This window comes from Stegodyphus dumicola, chromosome 8 (genome assembly GCF_044657685.1).
Source record: "Stegodyphus dumicola isolate Sdum_Otavi_A_Nest chromosome 8, ASM4465768v1".
Classification (NCBI taxonomy): domain Eukaryota; kingdom Metazoa; phylum Arthropoda; class Arachnida; order Araneae; family Eresidae; genus Stegodyphus; species Stegodyphus dumicola.
The window spans coordinates 80,604,222-80,624,125 of NC_140775.1; the positions used below are offsets into that span (position 1 = coordinate 80,604,222).

At 35.1% G+C, this 19,904-nt stretch overlaps 1 protein-coding gene across 2 annotated transcripts in view; it reads left to right on the plus strand.

The window, feature by feature from the left end:
• The window catches only part of LOC118201569 (uncharacterized), an 87,536-nt gene extending 81,875 nt beyond the window's left edge, over positions 1-5,661 (plus strand). The window contains exons 22-23 of one of the 2 annotated variants that reach the window (XM_085822038.1): positions 3,821-3,871; positions 3,962-4,098. In XM_085822038.1, the coding sequence (XP_085678164.1) occupies positions 3,821-3,867 (47 nt within the window). In that variant the 3' untranslated portion in view covers positions 3,868-3,871; positions 3,962-4,098. Of the gene's footprint in view, positions 1-3,820; positions 3,872-3,961 lie in introns of both variants that reach the window. The other variant, XM_035373687.2, reaches the window with a different exon arrangement.
• The last annotated feature ends 14,243 nt before the right edge of the window (positions 5,662-19,904 follow it).

Below are 19,904 nucleotides of genomic sequence, written 5' to 3' on the forward strand. Positions count from 1 at the left end.
TTACTTTCCTCCGACATTATATGCTTTTAAAAAAAGAAGAATTTTAAAAAAATTGACCAATATGTGGCAAAAAAAAATATTAATAAAATCTGAAAACTTTCACATTTTATATTACGCCCAAAAAAGCGTATTATCATTTAAAGACACATACACGTTTCGAAAGCATTTGAGCTAATGTCCTTTAGGGCTAAAAATATTTTAAATTGCATATCTTTAGAATTTCTGATAAACAGTCTCGCTGGAGATAAAAATATTTTATTATTTTATTCCTTACGATGTTGCCACTGCTTTCTTTGAAATTGTTGAGTTTTTAATCAAAAATTCGTTAAAGTTTTACAAAATGGGAAATAGAGAATAAAACCAATTCCAAATTCGGGCTTCCAGGTGTCTATATTCGGATGAAGGACTATGTTATTCAAAATTAAATGACTAGGTACCGTTGTTTCTTCACAATGCGAGAAACACACACACACACACACATATATATATATTGTTTATGTGAGTATCGTTTGCTTCATTTTATTGTTGCAAACAGCGTAAATTCCTTTTGTTTTTCTTCCTTTAGTTTTGAACTTTATGTGTGGCAACAAGATAATTGATTGACAGAATTGTGTTTGTGACAGCCATGTAGAATGGCTCACTTATTTTGTATCAATTATCAACAATAAATGTTCTTTTAGTCGGAACACTTTGATACTCTATTACACCGACATTACATTTGAATTCATCATATATATTCATGTAGATTAGTCAGTTTTTTTAAATACAGCGTGGAGCAAATAAAAGGGAGAACAGAGTTACTCTGCTTTCCGGGTCACTTTTATTTGCCCCACCCTATGTGATACAGAGCATTATTAGTACTTAATTAATTATTTAATTCCTTTAAATGTAACACAGGGCGATAATATTTGATGGCAACAATTTGAAAAGTGATACAGGCGTTTATAATGATTCGACCCAAAATGTCGTTTCGAGACTAGCTCTTCTGGGCTAATAATAACATCTCGAGCTATGTTCTCGAGAAAGGATATTTTATTAACAAAGCACATTTCTAAAGACTGAAATTTTCAAGGAAAAAATAATAACTTTATGTTAAGATTTTAGGATCTGATTCTGCATTTCTAAGCAGCTTATTTTAGTATCATTGGGTATCACAGGTTGATGAATGTTGAGTCAACATTTTAGTATGTAGAGAAAGTAAAGTTTATGTATGTAACTAAATATAAAATAAAGGAAATCTATACAGTTTTTGTTGAAATCTGTTATGTGGTTCATATGCTTTTGTTATTAATCTATCTGAGATATGCAACAGAAAATCAGAATTCGAACCTGGTTTATTGAGATCACGGAACAGTATTCTGTTGTGTCTTTCAAATGAATAAAAACCTATAACCTATAATAAAAACCTATGAACCTATAATGAAAACCTATGAACTATACAACATGTTCAATAAAAAACTCTGTAAATTTTCTTTTTTTATATCTACTTATACCAATTTCACTATAGAAGGACAATCCGGCTTAAAATATAGTAGTACAAGTGCTGTTGCAAATACAAGAACATACCAGTTCTTAAAGATAATAAAGTATCGTAAGAAATTATTCAGTTTTCAGTGAGTAATATGCTAATTCTGCAATTTTGAAGCTTTTGCCGAACAGATGCGATAGTGTTTAGAAAGGTTATTTTGATATGCAGATTGCCGTACCGAAGGATCCAGTTTGAAACCCGGCAATGACATGGATGCTTGTAAGCGTACAGTGTCTGTACTGCAAGGGGGCATTCAAAATACCCAACGAGCTGAAATCCTATGGAGAGGTTGATGATAGACGAAGAGGGGTGGAAGACCCTCGGACCCTCCTCCGGGTATTCTCCCTCGGAATTCCAAATTGTGTGTGGGAGGGACTTAGCAGTTAGCAAGGCCTAGTAGTACCGAATATGCTTACATGGAAACACAGGTGCCGGCCTTGCTCCTACTTGTACCTATCATGTGATTTGGACAGTTTCAACATGTAGCCTGCACGGAAAGAGGTTCTCTTTAATTAGGTACTTGAAAAGGACACAACCACAGTACGAAAAAGAATGCAACAAAACAGTTTATTTTATGATTATAGATTACTCACAAAATCGTTATAAAAATGTAGCTCAGCGAGAAGGACTTTGAAAAAGGAGCGCTTGTAGACACATCTAGCTCTAAATAAAATTATTAGCAAACATTTCAATCAATATTTCGTGCAAACCGTTCTGCGTGTTTACTTTCATTGTTAGATAATAGGTAAACAGCAACGTAAATTACCACTGACTTCACTTCTTTAATGATGAGAATCAATGCAATAAATGTGTCTTCATATGACTTGTTACTCCATCTCATTGATAACTATTGCAATAACATTTGCTCGGACGGATTTTAAAGCTTTATGTCAACTTCTTTCAGCTGTGATTTCTCGGATTCCTATTGTTTCCTTGGGAAAAAAAAAATGTGTGTGAAAAAATATGTGTGGTGGAGAAACTACGAAAGATAATTATAAATAAACTTGTTCTATATAAATATATTTTTGATTCATTTTTTTATGCTTAATTTCGTATTCATAAATTTAGTAACTTATCTTCATATATAGTTTTACTGGTACATAATTTACTAAAAATGTTGACTACTAAACGTACTATCAACAACTTAATGTATGTTTAAAAACTTTTGAAACTATTTTTTCCCCAGAATCGGATAACGCTATATTTTACTCTTTTTTCAAAGTGAAGTTCTTCGTATCGATTGTATTTTTTTACAGTGTTTTATCAGGGATTCAGTCATGAGATACATTGTTTTGTGACATCTCTTTTAGCACTGTCACCATAGCGTTTTTCATTTCTTCATCTGAAGAGAATCCTTTTCCTCGAATCTCTTTCAAATGTTTTGAATTACAAAAAACTTCATGCCACTAAGTATGTATGGAGGGTATTCTAGTGCCATCCCATTGATTTCAGACGGTGCATTAGTAGCCACTAGCGGCCGGGTTTAGTCATAGTTTCCTGAACAACTACTGTTTAATCTGCCTCATGGGTTTCCAATCTGTTCGCATAATAGTCACCTTCTGTTTCTGCCCACAGGTTTGCAATGCTGACGTTTTTCAATGCACTGAATGGCCTTCTAGAACGTGCTTTGTCAATTGCTCGCGTGTTATCGCCTTTGAAGTGTTTCCACCACGAAATACTGAAATACAACTGTTTCAGCCTTAGATGCATAACGTAAGATTTCAAATGTTTCATAACTATAATTCCCAAGTTTATCTCAAAATGTAATCACATTTCTATTGCACTTTATAATGTTTCCGTCATCATCCACGACAAAACGTTCTAACCCTTTCCCTCGCCGCTACCAACTACTACAAATCATAACTGTTCAATCGCAGATTCAGACTTACTGATGTATGGCATTCACAAAACTAAGTACAGGGTTGCTATTTCTAATATCAGAAAGAGTAAAACGACGAGGTAGTCTTAAAACTTTTCAATCATCCCTTGTATTAAATTTTACTAATTACGTTTATTTTACTAAATTACTATAATTTATTTGGAATTATATTATGCTGTTTCGAAACTGTCAATAGACAAATAAGTTATTAATAGCTATTCTTTGACTATTTATTATTTTACGCTTTTTCTCCTTATACATGTGTATGTGCGTGGGAAAGTGCATGCTTGAAGTCAATAAATTTAAAAATGTAAGCTACTTTTACTTCAGTTGGTTATTAGAAAACATGTTGTGTTTTCCTTCGAACTGTATAAAAGGGAGATTAATAATGATGTGCAATAATTTTTATGTAGGGGTTCTCGAAGACATGAATATTATATCAAGTGTTCCGCAAGAATGAAAAGGTTGAAAAACACTGTTTTATACTAAAAATTTAAATTTTGTTCAAAAGGAAGCAATATTACTACTATTATTGAAATGAAGTCCATTTTCAGGTGCTGATCAAAGGCCACCAAGCTCACCGACTTATATTGTTCCAGATACGCATCACTTTTTCCGAAATAAACGCAAAAAACAAGCAATTCTTCAAAACATGACCAAACCAGAAACCAGCTGCATGAGTCCTGAGCAAACGCCTTCTCCGAAATCATCCAGCTCCAGTGATGGGCCAATAAAAGCGATTCAGCTTCCCTCTTCACAAGGTCGCAAGAAAGGAAATGTTGTTATGAAAAGTGGAGCCAGATTGAATAGGAAGGTATCTGTTTTGGAATTGATGACGTTGCCTACTCCGACACTTAACCTCCTGAGCAAAGCTAATCTTGTGTTGAAAAAGACGAAGAAACAGGATGAATCCACTTTTTACATCCGAAGGTGGAGTTCATACCCGGAATTAAGAATATCTCAACTACAACCCCAGCCTATTTATATTGAACTTCTTCCATAACGTGAGAATATTCACTCCAGAAACATATCGTTGTCAATCCTATTACAGAATAATAATCACGATGATGATTACTCGTACTGCTGAGTAAACAGCTGATTTTTTAGCTACGAGATCCTGAAATATGCGAATGTTTGAGACGTCCTCGCTGGCCAGAAAACTTCGCGTCAGTATTAGTTATTCGTTTCCGATTTCAGTAATGCGAGGCTTACTGGCAAATACTTTTAATTTTAAGGCATGCACAAGAGAAAGTCAAGAACTCTTAGAGATTAGGAAAGCTTATGATCGCAAGTTCTTCAATATTAATCTGTTTCCAAAAATATTTCGTCTTCGGCTATGCTTTCATATCCGACGTGAACATGATATTGTTTGTTGAAAGTAGCCTTTTTGCCTCCCTAATTTATGAAATTGGTTTGCAAATGCTGTGAAATCTGAAGAAAGCGGGTAGTGTTCAAAATATCAGGTAGTAAAACTGCATCAATTAAGCGCTTACTACTGACATCTGTACATTTCGCAATGTGCATAGCTCGCTTGTCAACTGATCTTATTTCATTCTTTTTTCAAAAGTGCTTTTTACCTATGTTTCGTATTTGTTCGTTTCCAACAAGCTAAGGTAGTCTCATTTTCCAGGTTCTTGCAGTGAAAGAATTATTCTAGGTAGAAATGATATGGATGTATGATTTTATAAATTGTTTCAATTCTCGTGTGATGATTCTTTATCACAGGACACACATTTTCTGAAGAATATCTGAATATTTAAGATATTAGTTTGTCTCCGATAGCTTTCCTCTACAATCTTTCATAATAAATGCATATTCGCAATATTTAGGACTATCTATCTTTATTGCATACGAAATCTTTTCACTTTAGTTAAATTTTTTTATCTAATATTTTCATTTATCTAAATGGTTAGTTTTAAAGCTTTCTTGGGAAGATATCTTTAATAGTCTTTTATTTTGGTAGAATTACTTTAAAATCTTTAATGATATTTCAAAATAATCTTTTTGATGATTTTAAAGTACGCATCTGGAATGAACAAAAACGAAGCGGAAACGTAGCTTACGCTTCCTATCTGGAGCTACTATCAAATATACGTTTAGTACTGAAAAATAAATTAAATCAAAATTATTGTTAAAGTTTCGCCTTCAATGGCTCCAAGTTTAATGTATTATTTAATTCAATTTAGGTTTCGAATGTAATCTGAATTCAGAAAGAAATATGTAAATAAAGTTGCCAAATATAAGCAAAAAAGGATATGATTTCTTTTTCTTCTTTCAGTTTGCTTCAGCATAGGAAAGAGATCGGTGTTTAACTGATATGTTTATGCTGGTGACCAGACGAAAGCCCAAAGGACGAAAGCGCTCGCGACAAAAGCCCACAAAAAAGACTCCACTGGGATAATTACCCAGGCGACTAATACCCACACCGATGAAAGCGCACATTGATAAAAGCCCACACAGATAAAAGCCCACATAGATATAAGACCACGTTTATAAAAGCCCACACTGACAAAAACCCACACCGATATATATGCTACGTTAAAATGAATATTTTTCCCTTTTTTCTTCAGCTACACAAAGTAGATTCATGAATAAAGATAAAATAAAAAGTAAATTAAATTAATAACAAATAATTGAACAATAAATTTAAGTAGAGGGACACATTTCATTTTGGGCTCCCGCTGAATTAAGGGAATCAATCAAAACAATGTAATTATAAACATATACATGTATGTGTAACTTTGTTATTATATTTATGCGACAAATGGAAGTGCCCTCGTATAAGTTCGACAAAGGGAGGTGATAGGGAATACTGACCACACTGATTATTTTAATTCTACAAAATTATAAGGAGTATAAAATGTACGTAAATTTTCATCATATACAGAGAATAATTTATGACTAATTTAACACTGCAGAAAATTTTGCATATACTGAATTTAATAAGGAGAATTAAAGTCAAACTTTTATTTCAACGAGAAAGGGAAAAGTACCGTATTCTATTATGATTAAATAAACATTTGTGTGCGCTATCACAAATACTGTTTTCATAGTGAATTAAAAGCACGTTTCAAATATTCTAGTTAAATTTTGACAACTTAGATTTTAGATAACTTTATTTCATTCCCACTTGAAATTTCCTTTTTAATCATAATAAATATTGTTCGTAAAATTTTTCAGGAAGTCAGGAATTCAGCATCAAATTTTAAACATAATTTTTTTTAAATTTGTGTCTTAACTTTTATTTTCAAAAAACATGCAGGTAACCCGAAGTTTTATGAAACAAAAATGAGTATAGAGAAGTGTGACAAATTAAATTATCAGTATATTCAGTTAACTATTAAAAACTAATTCTGTCTAGACTATGGGTCCTCAATCAGGAGGAATACCCCTAAGGGGAATTTCACAGTTTCAGGTAGTAATCTAGTCAACATTTTCTTTACCTATTAAGTATTTAGATTTAGTTTACGAATATAAAAAAACACTTTTGTTCAAATTTTGGTATTTATCAACATTTTTATACTTGTTTAATTTATAAAATGCATTAAAAATAATCCATATTTAAAGAAACGCATATGTAGTTTTCAAGTTTTGGGAAGGATGGATTGAATGATCGTTTAGCAATGATGAAAGGGGCACATAAGGGAAAAACTGTTGAGAATCACTGGTCTGGTCTGATACGCGCCGATTGCACTAACCGTTATACCACAAAGGCATGCTGGAAGGAGGGAGAAAATACCTTATATACGCCACCTTTTAAAGACGACTGGAAATTAAGGGACCCAGTCGTCAAATCCCGGTGGGGAAGAATTATCATCTACCACCTTTTTTTTTTTTTTTTTTTTTTTTTTGTTCAGGCGCCATGCTGGAGACGTGAAAAATGCGCATTGCGCTCGCCGGGACTCTAACCTGAACTCTCAAATACGCGCCGAGTGTGCTAACCGTTACGCCACGAAAGCATGCTGGAAGGAGGGAGAAAATACTATCCTGTTATGTATTATTTCAGCTTGTACTGTCAATTCTACTTTCCATTTCCTCACCAGAATGTAAATAAGTTAGTAAGTAAACGTGTTTAGGGTGCAAATGAGTTAAGGGTATTTAAGGCGAAGCTTTTGAGATCGAAAGGGAATGTGAGAATTGGCCACGTCGACTTCTGCTGTTAGGGTTTAGCCATTTGCGGCCGTTGCTTTAAGTGTGCCAGTAAGTTAATTGTCTGAGAAAGCCTGTTAGGCTAATCTTGAATTCCTCTATTTAATTTATTACCTTGAAATGTTAAGTTTATTAGTTGTGCTGATACTTTAGCAACTCAATATTTTGTCGATTGAGTTAAAATATCAATACAACAATTTAAGTATTGTTGTATGGTTTGACTGATACTTTAGCAACTCATTCGTCAATACTGAATAGCTAAAGTATTAGCACATCTATACAACAATATTTAAATGTAAGCAGTAAGCATAAATATGCAGAATGAAGTACGCTTTGTAAACAATTTTATAGTGCTAACTTAACTTTGGTAGTAAGCACTGATGTAAACAGCTCATGTTTGCAAACACGCCCTAAAAGAACATCATCTACATCAGTGTTTCTCAAATGGATTTACTCCAAGGACCGGTAAAATATTTTGGTACGTTCTCGCGACTGGTAAGTTTAATAATTCGACCCATTAGCACAATTTTTGGGCAGATATTTCGCGGACCGGTAAATATTTCTTGCGGATCGTCGTTTGTGAAACACTGATATACATCACGCATTTATCATCTTCATCGCACGCCTTTATCTACTGGAGTATGTAATGTTCTGAAACATGATGCCTGTACCCATTACAATAACTAACGCCATAAAACATCCACCTGTACAACTATGTATCGCTATGTATACCATGTAATATATAATGCATTTTACTTGATCTAATTTAACGTCCGGTGGCAGAACTTGCAATTTTGGCTGGCGTCACAATTTCATCATAACTCGAGGACTCCGGAAGGTTGTTGGTTTTCTAGTCAGTGTGTAGAGCTAATGTCTATTTACTTTGGGTAAATATTAGGTGGCCCCTTCATTTCTACGTAGCACAACACCACAAGCAGTGATCTATATTTTAAGCACGAAATGTACTCTTTAAATAGTTGTCTTGAATAAAAGATTTCAAACTTTATCCTTATTCTTATTATTACTGAACATCATATTGATTAGTGAGTTTGGTTTGGTTGGTGTATAGAAGTACGGCAAAGCCTGCCTGAGGGGAAGGATGCCTTTGTGGAAGACTTTCTAAGAGAACTGGCTCGTATACAGCTTACACATGGGGAAAACCACGAAAACGCCCGTGCAGCCAGCCAGCCCGCGAGGTTCAAAACTCGGACTGAACTACCAATGTTCCACAACTGTACTCCTCGACGGACTTTGTTGACTAGTGAGAAGTCACCAGCGATCTTACAGAAGGTCACTGACAATCTGTATGCTCCCGTGAACGATTAGACCTTATAATTTGTTTGTTAGCTCCCTTCTTGAAGCTAACATTCAAACATAAAAATTAAATAAAATTCTACGTTTTATTGGCGTTAGTTTAATAAAAAACATTTCTATTGATTTCAACAACAACAAAAAAAAAAAAAAAAAAAAAAAAAAATGAGCATTTGTTGAGAGAAGCAGTGTGCATAACAACTTACATATATTACACTCTAAACGGGATTTTTTCTTTCTTTTTTTGATTGGCAGAATGTATTTCATCTAAGACTTAATCATTTATTTTCGATTCGCAAAACTTTCAAGACATTGTTCCTTTGAAAATAAATCTGAGAAAAAGTTCAAATATCGGAAAAATAAATAATTAGTTAGATGAATAAAAATTAATAAAAAATTAAATAAAAGCTGTACATTAAGAAAGCATCATTCATCCAATTCTTAAGCTTTTCATGTAGGCACAAGGCTCACCAGCGACCAAGCGGTAAAAACGCTGAACACTGGTAGTTCGGTCCAGGGTTCAAATCTCGGTGGAAAGGCTGACTGCATGGGCGCTTTCGTGGTTTTCCCCTTGCGTAACATGTTTACGAGCGAGTTTCCTTTAAAACATCCTCCACGAAGGCATGCTTTCCCTTGGCTTGGTTCTTTTTCGTCCTTCCTCTTTTCATGCCGAGTTCGAAATAGTGTCGTTTCGTCCGCTGCCGTCCTCACTTATTCTGTTTTTCCCATTTCATTCCTGTTCGAAAAGTCACTTTATTATTAAGAAAATATATATTCAGACGAAATGACCCTTACTACATTGACCTGACTTAGCCTTTGATTTCTAATACTTATTAAAAATTTCCTTTAGATAAATTTATTCCGAGCAGGATAATGAATTTCAGGCATGTTCAAGAGGTATGTTTTTGAATCTAATTCCATTTTTGTCATATAGTGTCCATTTCTTTTTATTTCACATACTTCTAAAGAAATAGAACCACTGTTCCTCTGTTTTGACAGAAAATCAAAATGCAGCAAGTGTATAACTAAGATGTACATGTTTTATTAAAAATATAATGAGTCCTCTTTAAACGCAACCGTTCACGGTTTTAAAGGATTTTGGTTGTAGATATTATGGTCTTAGAAATGTGATATTCACTGCAATGTTTGTTCACAAAAAATACAGGTCTCTTTCAAAAGGCGACCTCTTAGAAACGTCGTCAATAGATATAATTCACTATAATTATTTTGTAATGGATAATGGAATTAGTTTAACCTAATGTCAATTAGAAAACGGCTATTTACAACAGGAAGATTTAAAAGCACTATAACAGTAATTAAGAGCACTGTAATTTTTTTTTCACAATCAGCTGTTATATAAGATTAGCTGTTGCGTATTTTTCATGTTTTATAACTGATATCCATACGTCTTGAACAAATATACAGTAAATGCAAGACAAATTATTAAAAAAATTGCAATTTGAAACATTAATCCTAATTTTCTATTACTATACATAATACTATTAATGAATGATGAATTTATATAATATGTATGCTTAGCATCTAAAAATGATGAACTTTGAATCTGATGACTGCATATATTAATGTAGTTACACAAAATTTTATTAGATGCTATTATATGCATAGTTCTTTGTAATCTTCACAAACTCTAATAAATTGCTACATATTTATTACTATAGATTGAGATGATTGTACTACTTAAATTTGTAGATGCGTTGACTTCTAAGCGTTGTTCCATCCCCGCCCCCCCCAAAAAAAATATAAATAAATAAATAAAATTAAAATTAAAAACACTATTCCAGATTGCTGTAGTTGAAAGATTAAGAGGTTATACTTGGAATTCAGTTTCTGACAGGGTGTCAGCTGACAGTTTTAATTTATTCAGAAATCTGAAAGAAAATATTTCTAGAAAATCGCCAAATTATAATTTTTACATTCAAAAAAGCTTTCAATGAGAAATATGTTTAAACTTTGATAATAAGCTCAGTCTAAAGTAAAGAATAAAATATATCTTAGCGAAGTTTTCATTGTGCTGAACTGTTTTAATATTACCAAACTAAAAAAGAACTAAAAGGAACCAAAGGGAAAACTAAAAAGGAAGAAAATAAAATTTAAGTGTTTTTTAATTTAAAAGTTAATAGTTTTAATAATGAAACATGTGATATCTGGCGACTGTTTGGCGATCAACAGAGCATACTTGGCGCAGGTAGCCCTTCTCCGAAAAGGGTTAATGTATTTATTAAGAGTTGCATGTTAGCCTCGGAAGAGGAAGGTAGTAGATTGTACTATGCGGTAGGAGCGACGTACTGCTCTGAGTAACTATTATATTATTATTTGGATTATATATTTAATAAATGTTTGTTTCGTCTTGCTAAATGGTGCCTTATTAAACCATGAAGTCATCACAACACGCTCTCTTTCGAGAAAACCAGAGAGGTTAGAAGCTTAGAGCGTTGAAAACGGAAGAGGCGTAAAGTTAAGCCTAACTAACGAAAGAAGTGTTCATTTGCAAAAGAGAGTAAAAACGTGAGAATTATTTAATCGAGAGTTTGAAAGGCTTGATTCTAAAGGAAAATAGAAGAAAATGTTCAAAAACGCAAAGAAAGAGGATTTAGTAACAGTTCTATTGGAAATTGGCGAAGAAGCATCCCCAGATTTGAAGCTGGTAGAACTGAAACACAAACACAAACTCCAGAATAGCAAGGAATACATCGAAGATGCTGATTTCGTGAAAGAAATTCTGATTACTACAGTGGAGAATAGAAAAAGAAAAGAAGAAATGGAAAGAATGCAAATGGAAGAAGAAAGAATAAGAACAGAAAGAGAACACGAAATAGAACTAGCGAAGATTCGAGCAACTCAAAATGAAGGAAGTAGAAGTCCAACACCTTTAATACAAAACACAGAACGAGAAACCGAAATTTCCCTGGACAAGCTGATCAAAGGAGTAGAAACACTGACTATACCAGTACCGAAGAGAGCAGAAGAATGGAATATATTTTTCGATTCTATCGAAAGAGCATTTAAGCACAAGAAGGTTCCTGAAGAATACAAATCAGAAATATTATTGAAATTAATTGGAGAAAAAGCTTCAAATGTTCTTGTTTATATAAAGGAGGAAGATCTGCAAAATTACGAAAAAGTGAAAACTCTTGTTCTGAAGGAATATCAACCTACTCCTCAAACCTGTTTAGAAAACTTCAGAAAAACTAAACGTTATTCCGGCGAAACGCATATCCAGTTCGCTTCAAGACGAACAGCTACAAAGCTTTCAATGAGAAATTCTCACGTTTTTACTCTCTTTTGCAAATGAACACTTCTTTCGTTAGTTAGGCTTAACTTTACGCCTCTTCCGTTTTCAACGCTCTAAGCTTCTAACCTCTCTGGTTTTCTCGAAAGAGAGCGTGTTGTGATGACTTCATGGTTTAATAAGGCACCATTTAGCAAGACGAAACAAACATTTATTAAATATATAATCCAAATAATAATATAATAGTTACTCAGAGCAGTACATCGCTCCTACCGCATAGTACAATCTACTACCTTCCTCTTCCGAGGCTAACATGCAACTCTTAATAAATACATTAACCCTTTTCGGAGAAGGGCTACCTGCGCCAAGTATGCTCTGTTGATCGCCAAACAGTCGCCAGATATCACATGTTTCATTATTAAAACTATTAACTTTTAAATTAAAAAACACTTAAATTTTATTTTCTTCCTTTTTAGTTTTCCCTTTGGTTCCTTTTAGTTCTTTTTTAGTTTGGTAATATTAAAACAGTTCAGCACAATGAAAACTTCGCTAAGATATATTTTATTCTTTACTTTAGACTGAGCTTATTATCAAAGTTTAAACATATTTCTCATTGAAAGCTTTTTTTATTACTGCAAGTCAAGAGAAGTAAAGGATTTCGAAACACTCAAGGAGTTAATTATTTCCGATAAATTATTCCAAGCATTAGATGAAGAAACAGCTGCACACGTCGCAATACGCCAAGGAAATAAATGGCTGAAGCCTCAAGAATTAGCTACAGAATGTGATATTTATTTCACGGCCAAAGGAAAATCTTTCGACGAAGTTCGAAATGGAATTAAGCGATCACCGAGATTCCTGGATACAACATGTGCACACGACAAATATATTCCACCACCCATGAGAAAAGAATATCCAAAACACGAAAGATTTCACGCGAGAAGAAAAGAATGTTATATTTGTGGAAATTATCAACACATCGCGAGAGATTGCCCAGACAAAAGAAGAAAGAACGAAACTGCAGTAAATAAGAAGGGAAAGGATGATTCCAAAACTCAAAAAAATTCAAACAGAACATCAAAAGAAGAAGCCATCGTAGCTAAAGTAGACTCATCCCATCTACGATCTGAATTCGCAGAACGCATCGTTCAACCACTGCAAAAAGTAGATATTTTTATTAACTCTGAGAAAATCGAAGCTATCGTAGACTCTGGAACGCAGATAACGATCGTACATTCATCGCTCATTCCAAATTTAGAGGAGAGAGAAGGAGGTAAAATATTGCTAACACCTGCTTTCGGACAACCAATTGAAGCAAAAGTTTGCCGTGTACCTATTTACCATAAAGATCATGGAAGCAATATATTTAATTTTGTGGATACATTAATTGCAGTGACTGATAAGCTAAATGTGCCTTGCCTAATAACTCCAGAAATATACGAACTGTTGATTAATCCTGCGGCAGAAGAACCAAACGCAGAAAGAAATAATTACGGAAGCGAAAACTTACAAACTTTATTCGCCAATGCACAGTCAAACGACAGCGTCGATTCCCCCCCCGCTAATGCTTATGGAGGAGAAAAACGAAGAGGAGGAAGGGAAGAAGGCGAGTGTTTATGTAAACACAGACTTATCGTCTGCTGAACGCTTACGCGAAGAGCAAGTTAACTGTCCCTCGCTGAGAGAAGCATGGAAGCTAGCAATAGAAAAAAAAGGAAATTATTTATTTATTGATCATCTTTTACATCACCAAGAAAAAATATTAGGACAGAATGTTTTTCAGTTAGTGCTTCCACTTAGTAGAAGAGCACAAGTGTTGGAATTAGCACATAGTTCCATTTTCGGTGCACATCTTGGGATAAGAAAAACAAAGGAGCGAATACGATATTCATTTTATTGGCCTGGATTAGCACAAGATTTTGAAACCTTTTGTAAAACGTGCAAAGATTGTCAGTTGAAAAGTCCAGAAAAGCGATCTGACAAGATTCCCATCACACCGGTCAGAAGGCCAGGATTACCTTTCGAAACAGTTAACATCGACATTATTGGACCTATTGAACCTTCCTCTGCTAGGAAACATAAATATGTGTTATGTCTGGTAGATCAACATTCCCGATGGCCAGAAGCCATTCCACTGAGAAGCTTTACAGCAAAAGCCACTTGCGACGCGCTTTTGGAGATTTTCATGAGAACAGGAATCCCTAATACAATAGCTAGTGACAACGGAAGTAACTTCGTTTCAAAACTAACTAAAGAATTCCAGAAAACACTAGGTTCTCATCCTAGGTTCTCTACACCTGCTTACAGTGCTTCAAATGGATTAGTAGAAAGATGGAACAAGTCCTTCAAGCAAATGTTACATCATGTCATCAGGACTGATCCTTCGAATTGGGATAAGCACATCTCATACCTGCTCTTTGCATACAGAGAAGTACCAAACTGCACCACGGGTGTCTCACCATTTCAGCTGATGTATGGAAGACAACCAAGAGGTCCTTTAGCAGTACTGAAGTCTTCATGGTCAGGAGAAATACCTATACCACCTAATCTAAGTGAATCGGCAGTGGATTACTTACAACTTTTAAAAATAAGGTTAGAACAAGCAGCCGAACAAGCCAATTTAATTGCAAGTGATAAACAACAAAAATATGCTGAGTACTTTAATCGGAGAACAATACCAAAAAATTTCAAAATCGGAGAACAAGTTTATTTACTCATACCAGATTCAAATAACAAACTCTATGCACGATGGACTGGTCCAGGAGAAATCGTGAATCATTGCCCACCTCATTCCTATAAAGTAAAACTACCTGATGGAAAGATCAAACATGTCCATGCAAATAAAATTAGAAAATTCCAAGCTAGTGTCAATGCAGTTGGAGTGATATTTGAAAATGAAGAAGAATTTGGAGAAATTATAACTTTACCAGGAAAAGATCTCTCGACCCCCCTGGAAGATTTTAAAATAGGTGCAAATCTGAATTTAGAAAATTTGAATCCGCAGCAGAGAAGAAAATTGATAGCTCTTATCAACAAACACCGAGCACTATTCACCGGAAAGCTGAAAATAGCTAAAGTTGAAGCTCATAAAATTAGATTAATACCCAATATGGAGAGGAAGAAACCTTACATTTATAGGATTCCTGAAGCATTGAAACCCAAGGTCGATGAAGAAGTAGAAGAATTATTGAAATCGGGACTAATAGAAGAAAGTAATGCAGAAATAGCTCATCCAGTAGTTTGTGTAAGCAAAAAAAATGGAGATATCAGATTGTGCTTAGATTATCGAGCTTTGAATGCAGTGACGAAGCCAGATAACTTTCCTATGCAAAATGCCATTGATTTAATGTACAGTATAGGAAGAGCCAACGTCATAACAACTTTAGATTTGCTGAAAGGATATTGGGCAATTCCCATGGAGGAACAAAGTAAAGAGTACACATCGTTCAAAACTCATCGAGGTCAATATCAGTTTAAAGTGCTACCCTTTGGATTAAGGAACGCAGCAGCAACTTTTCAGAGAGTAATGAATAACGCGCTGAAAGAATTTCAACAATTTTCAAGAGCCTATATTGATGACATAGCTATATTTTCCACGGATTTCGACACTCATCTCCGACATCTGGATAAAGTTTTTACCAAACTAGAGTCACTTGGATTTACTATCAATTCGAAGAAATGTTCGTTTGCAAATCCTCAAATTAAATACACTCACGTTTGTGAAAATTGCAACACCATGAAGGACTTACGCGAGTGAGTTGAAATTTTCAGGAAATGCAAAGTAGCCCATGATATGCAAATGATTAGAATTGCAAATCCGTAGCGCATGCGTATGCTGAGCAGCGCCCTCTGAACGGCTGATGGATCCGAATAAATAGACGGCTGTAGCGAGGCGTGTATAGTTATCGGTGGTTATCTGCTAGTGGTAAACGTTAACTCAATCTGTACTTATGCCTCGTCGACGAAAGAGAGCGAGATTTGAACAACTTACAGAGTTTGAACGAGGGAGAATCATCAGCCTTCGTGAAGCTGGATTGTCGTATCGTGCAGTAGCCTCTCGTGTGCAGCGTAACAGCAGCACAGTGATGCGCGTTTGGAAGCAGTGGACGGACGAGTGTCGGACAACTCAGAAATCCGGGAATGGACCCCGAAATGTGACGTCAGCTCGCGAGGATAGACACCTGGTCCGCATGGCGCGGACGGACCGTACAGCTTCCTCTAGACAATTGGCAGCACTGTGGTCAATAGCTACAGGTGTTTCATTGTGTGCTTCATCAATTCGTAGACGTCTGCTGCAGTGTGGACTGCGCGCACGGACTCCTTTATACAGGATCCCCCTAACGCACGACCATCGCCGCCTGCGGCTACAATGGGCCAATCAGCATAGAGACTGGCGTGCTGATTGGCAGCATGTCGTGTTTTCTGACGAATCCCGCTTTAATTTGTGGTACCATGATGGCCGCATTCGTGTCAGACGCTATGCCGGTGAACGCCACCTTCCGGAGTGCATTATCGAACGCCACAGTGGACGAACACCCGGAGTTATGGTCTGGGGCGCCATAGCATATCATAGACGATCTCAATTGCTACGAATTGTGGGCAATCTGAACAGCAACCGGTATATCCGTGAAGTTCTACAGCCCGAAGCTGTTCCCTTCCTTCAAAGCTTGCCAGGCGCTGTATTTCAACAGGACAATGCCCGCCCTCATACTGCTCGGATTGTTAAATCCTTCTTTGCAGCGCAGCAGGTACAGCTTCTTCCTTGGCCTGCGTGTTCCCCGGATATGTCGCCAATTGAACATGTGTGGGATGTCATTGGTCGGCGTCTTGCTCGTGATCCTCGTCCTGTTGCGTCTGCAGACGAACTCTGGGTACGCGTACAAACGATATGGAATGCTCTTCCTCAGTCAGACATTCAAACTTTGTTTGACTCCATGCCACGTCGTGTAGCAGCACTTATTGCGGCGCGTGGTGGCCACACAAAATACTGATTCTGATCTCTTGTTCTTGTTTGTTTGCTTTGAACATTTAATCATTTATTTGTACCACTACCACTCAACTGTGTATTAAATTGCATTCAATTATGACGATTCCTTCTTGGTGTTGCAATTTTCACAAACGTGAGTGTATTTAGGACACATCATTGGATCAGGAAAACATCAACCAGATCCCGAGAAAATAGAGGCAATCAAGAAGCTGGAAACGCCGAAAACGAAAAGAGATCTTAAAAGTCTGTTAGGACTATGTAATTATTATCGCGATTATATCCCAGGGTATGCAGAGATCGCCTACCCACTCACAGAACTCACGAAAAATAAACAACCGGAAATACTCGAATGGAAAGAAATTCATGAGTCAACATTTCAACAACTGAAGGAACGATTAGCGATATCAACGGAGCTGATCACCCCAACACTGCAGGATTCGTTTGTCATTCATTCTGATGCATCCCAAATCGGAATAGGTGCATGTTTGTCACAGCAAAGGGGAGAGAAGCAATTTCCCATCTGCTACGCGAGCAAGAAATTATCGAAACCTCAACAGAGCTGGCCGACTATAGAGCGTGAAGCTTATGCTATAGTATGGGCATTGAAGAAGTTTGAACCTTGGATATTCGGTTCATCGGTGAAAATTGTGACTGATCATAATCCTCTAGCCTTTATAGTGAGAAATGCTCCGCAATCGTCCAAATTACAACGATGGGCCATAGCTTTGCAGAAATATAATCTCGAAATAGAACATTGCCCTGGAAAAAAACTGTCAAACGCGGATGCATGATCCAGACTTCCCACTTGTGAACTTTGAACATTAATTTACTGTTCATCTTCACGAACATTTTGTATAGTTAATAATTAGATAGTTTCTTTGCTTTTCATAATCATTTTACAATTTTGTGCAAATAAGATGTTTATGTAATTTGAAATAGATAGAGAAATTATTGGATAACAAATATTCGAGGTAAGTGGTAAATTTAGATATTTGTCTCCCAAGGATTTAAATCATGCTGCAGCATCATTAATTAAAAGGAATGCTAAGAATATAATTTTATATATATATAAGAAACTTAATAATTTTACTGTCATCATTGGAATAATACTAGGGTATATTTTAACATGTTTATAAAAGAAAATATCAACTTGGTTTCCTTGAATTAAGAATTGATAAATTGTTACAATAATAATAAGGTTCGGAACAAGTGAAGTTAAAAATGATTTATCTATGTTTATATATAAAAATGTGTTATCTATGTTTTTGTAGTAAATTGAGGTATGTCTATAGTAATTGAGATTTGAAAATTAGGATAGAATGTATAAAAGTATATGTAGTTTTTTTTTTCTTTTTTACGTTGATCGCAAACAGTTGCTAGATTTTAGTTTCCAGATTGCTGATTGATTTGTAAATAATATCAACAACAATCTTACGACGGGGGTGTGATATCTGGCGACTGTTTGGCGATCAACAGAGCATACTTGGCGCAGGTAGCCCTTCTCCGAAAAGGGTTAATGTATTTATTAAGAGTTGCATGTTAGCCTCGGAAGAGGAAGGTAGTAGATTGTACTATGCGGTAGGAGCGACGTACTGCTCTGAGTAACTATTATATTATTATTTGAATTATATATTTAATAAATGTTTGTTTCGTCTTGCTAAATGGTGCCTTATTAAACCATGAAGTCATCACAAAACACAATTATATTTAATCTCAGCCATATTACCTTAAAATTAGCATGTGAGAAACTTCACAATGATATTTTTCATTTTCACATACACATACCAAAGTTAAATTAATAAATAAATAATAAAATGCAATTTCAGATTTATCATCGAAATGTTATAGCTAATCAATCAGAGAGCAGAGAGTTTGCTTTCAACCTAATAAATTAAACAAATAAAATAGTGATAAAATCAAACAGACATATATTTGAGATATTAACATTTAGGTCTGAATGCTCCAATTATTATAATTAAAATTATAAATACATTTTATAGTAATAAAAACCATAAGTCCCTTTTGACTATGTGCGCATTTATCAGTGTGTGCTTTTATCAGCGTGGGCTTATATCTATGTGGGCTTTTATCAATGTGGGCTTTTATCAATGTGGGCAATTATCATAGTGGGCTTTTTTTTGTGGGTTTTTGTCGTATGCGCTTTCGTCCGGTGGGCTTTTGTCTGGGAACCGTTTATCTTCTACATATGGACCTATAAAAAAATAAAATCTATAAACCTTTCATGAATATTTTTTAAAATATGTAATCAATAAATCATGGAGAGGATTAATATATTTATTTTAAGTTATCTCAATATTTAAAAAGAATATGAAGATAATATCGAGATACACAGGTGTGGCAAAGGAGAGACTGGTTTTTTTGAGTCAAGTCATATGCATTGGTGAACAGCTGCTAAATACTGATTAAAAACGGATATATAGAGCGCTAAAAAATAAGTGTGTTTGGATTCCAAGTGAAATAAAATAATGCCAGAATAATAGGACATAATATTAAAGATAATTTATTGTGCTTTGAAATCTAGAAGGCTCTGAAAAGTGATCAAGAGAAAAAATGGTCATATTGTGCTAAATACGTAAAAATGAAAAATAAACAACAACAACAACAAAAAGAAGAATGCAATTACCGTCCTCAGGCATTCTGGCTTATTAAAGTGTCAATTCGGGATATGGTCATTATGGAGAGAGATGTAAGATTCCACACGTAGTTTTATGCTTTGAACAACATTATCCAACGGCTTTGGGGTTAATTTATCCCATTCCTCTGTCAATGCACGGATGTG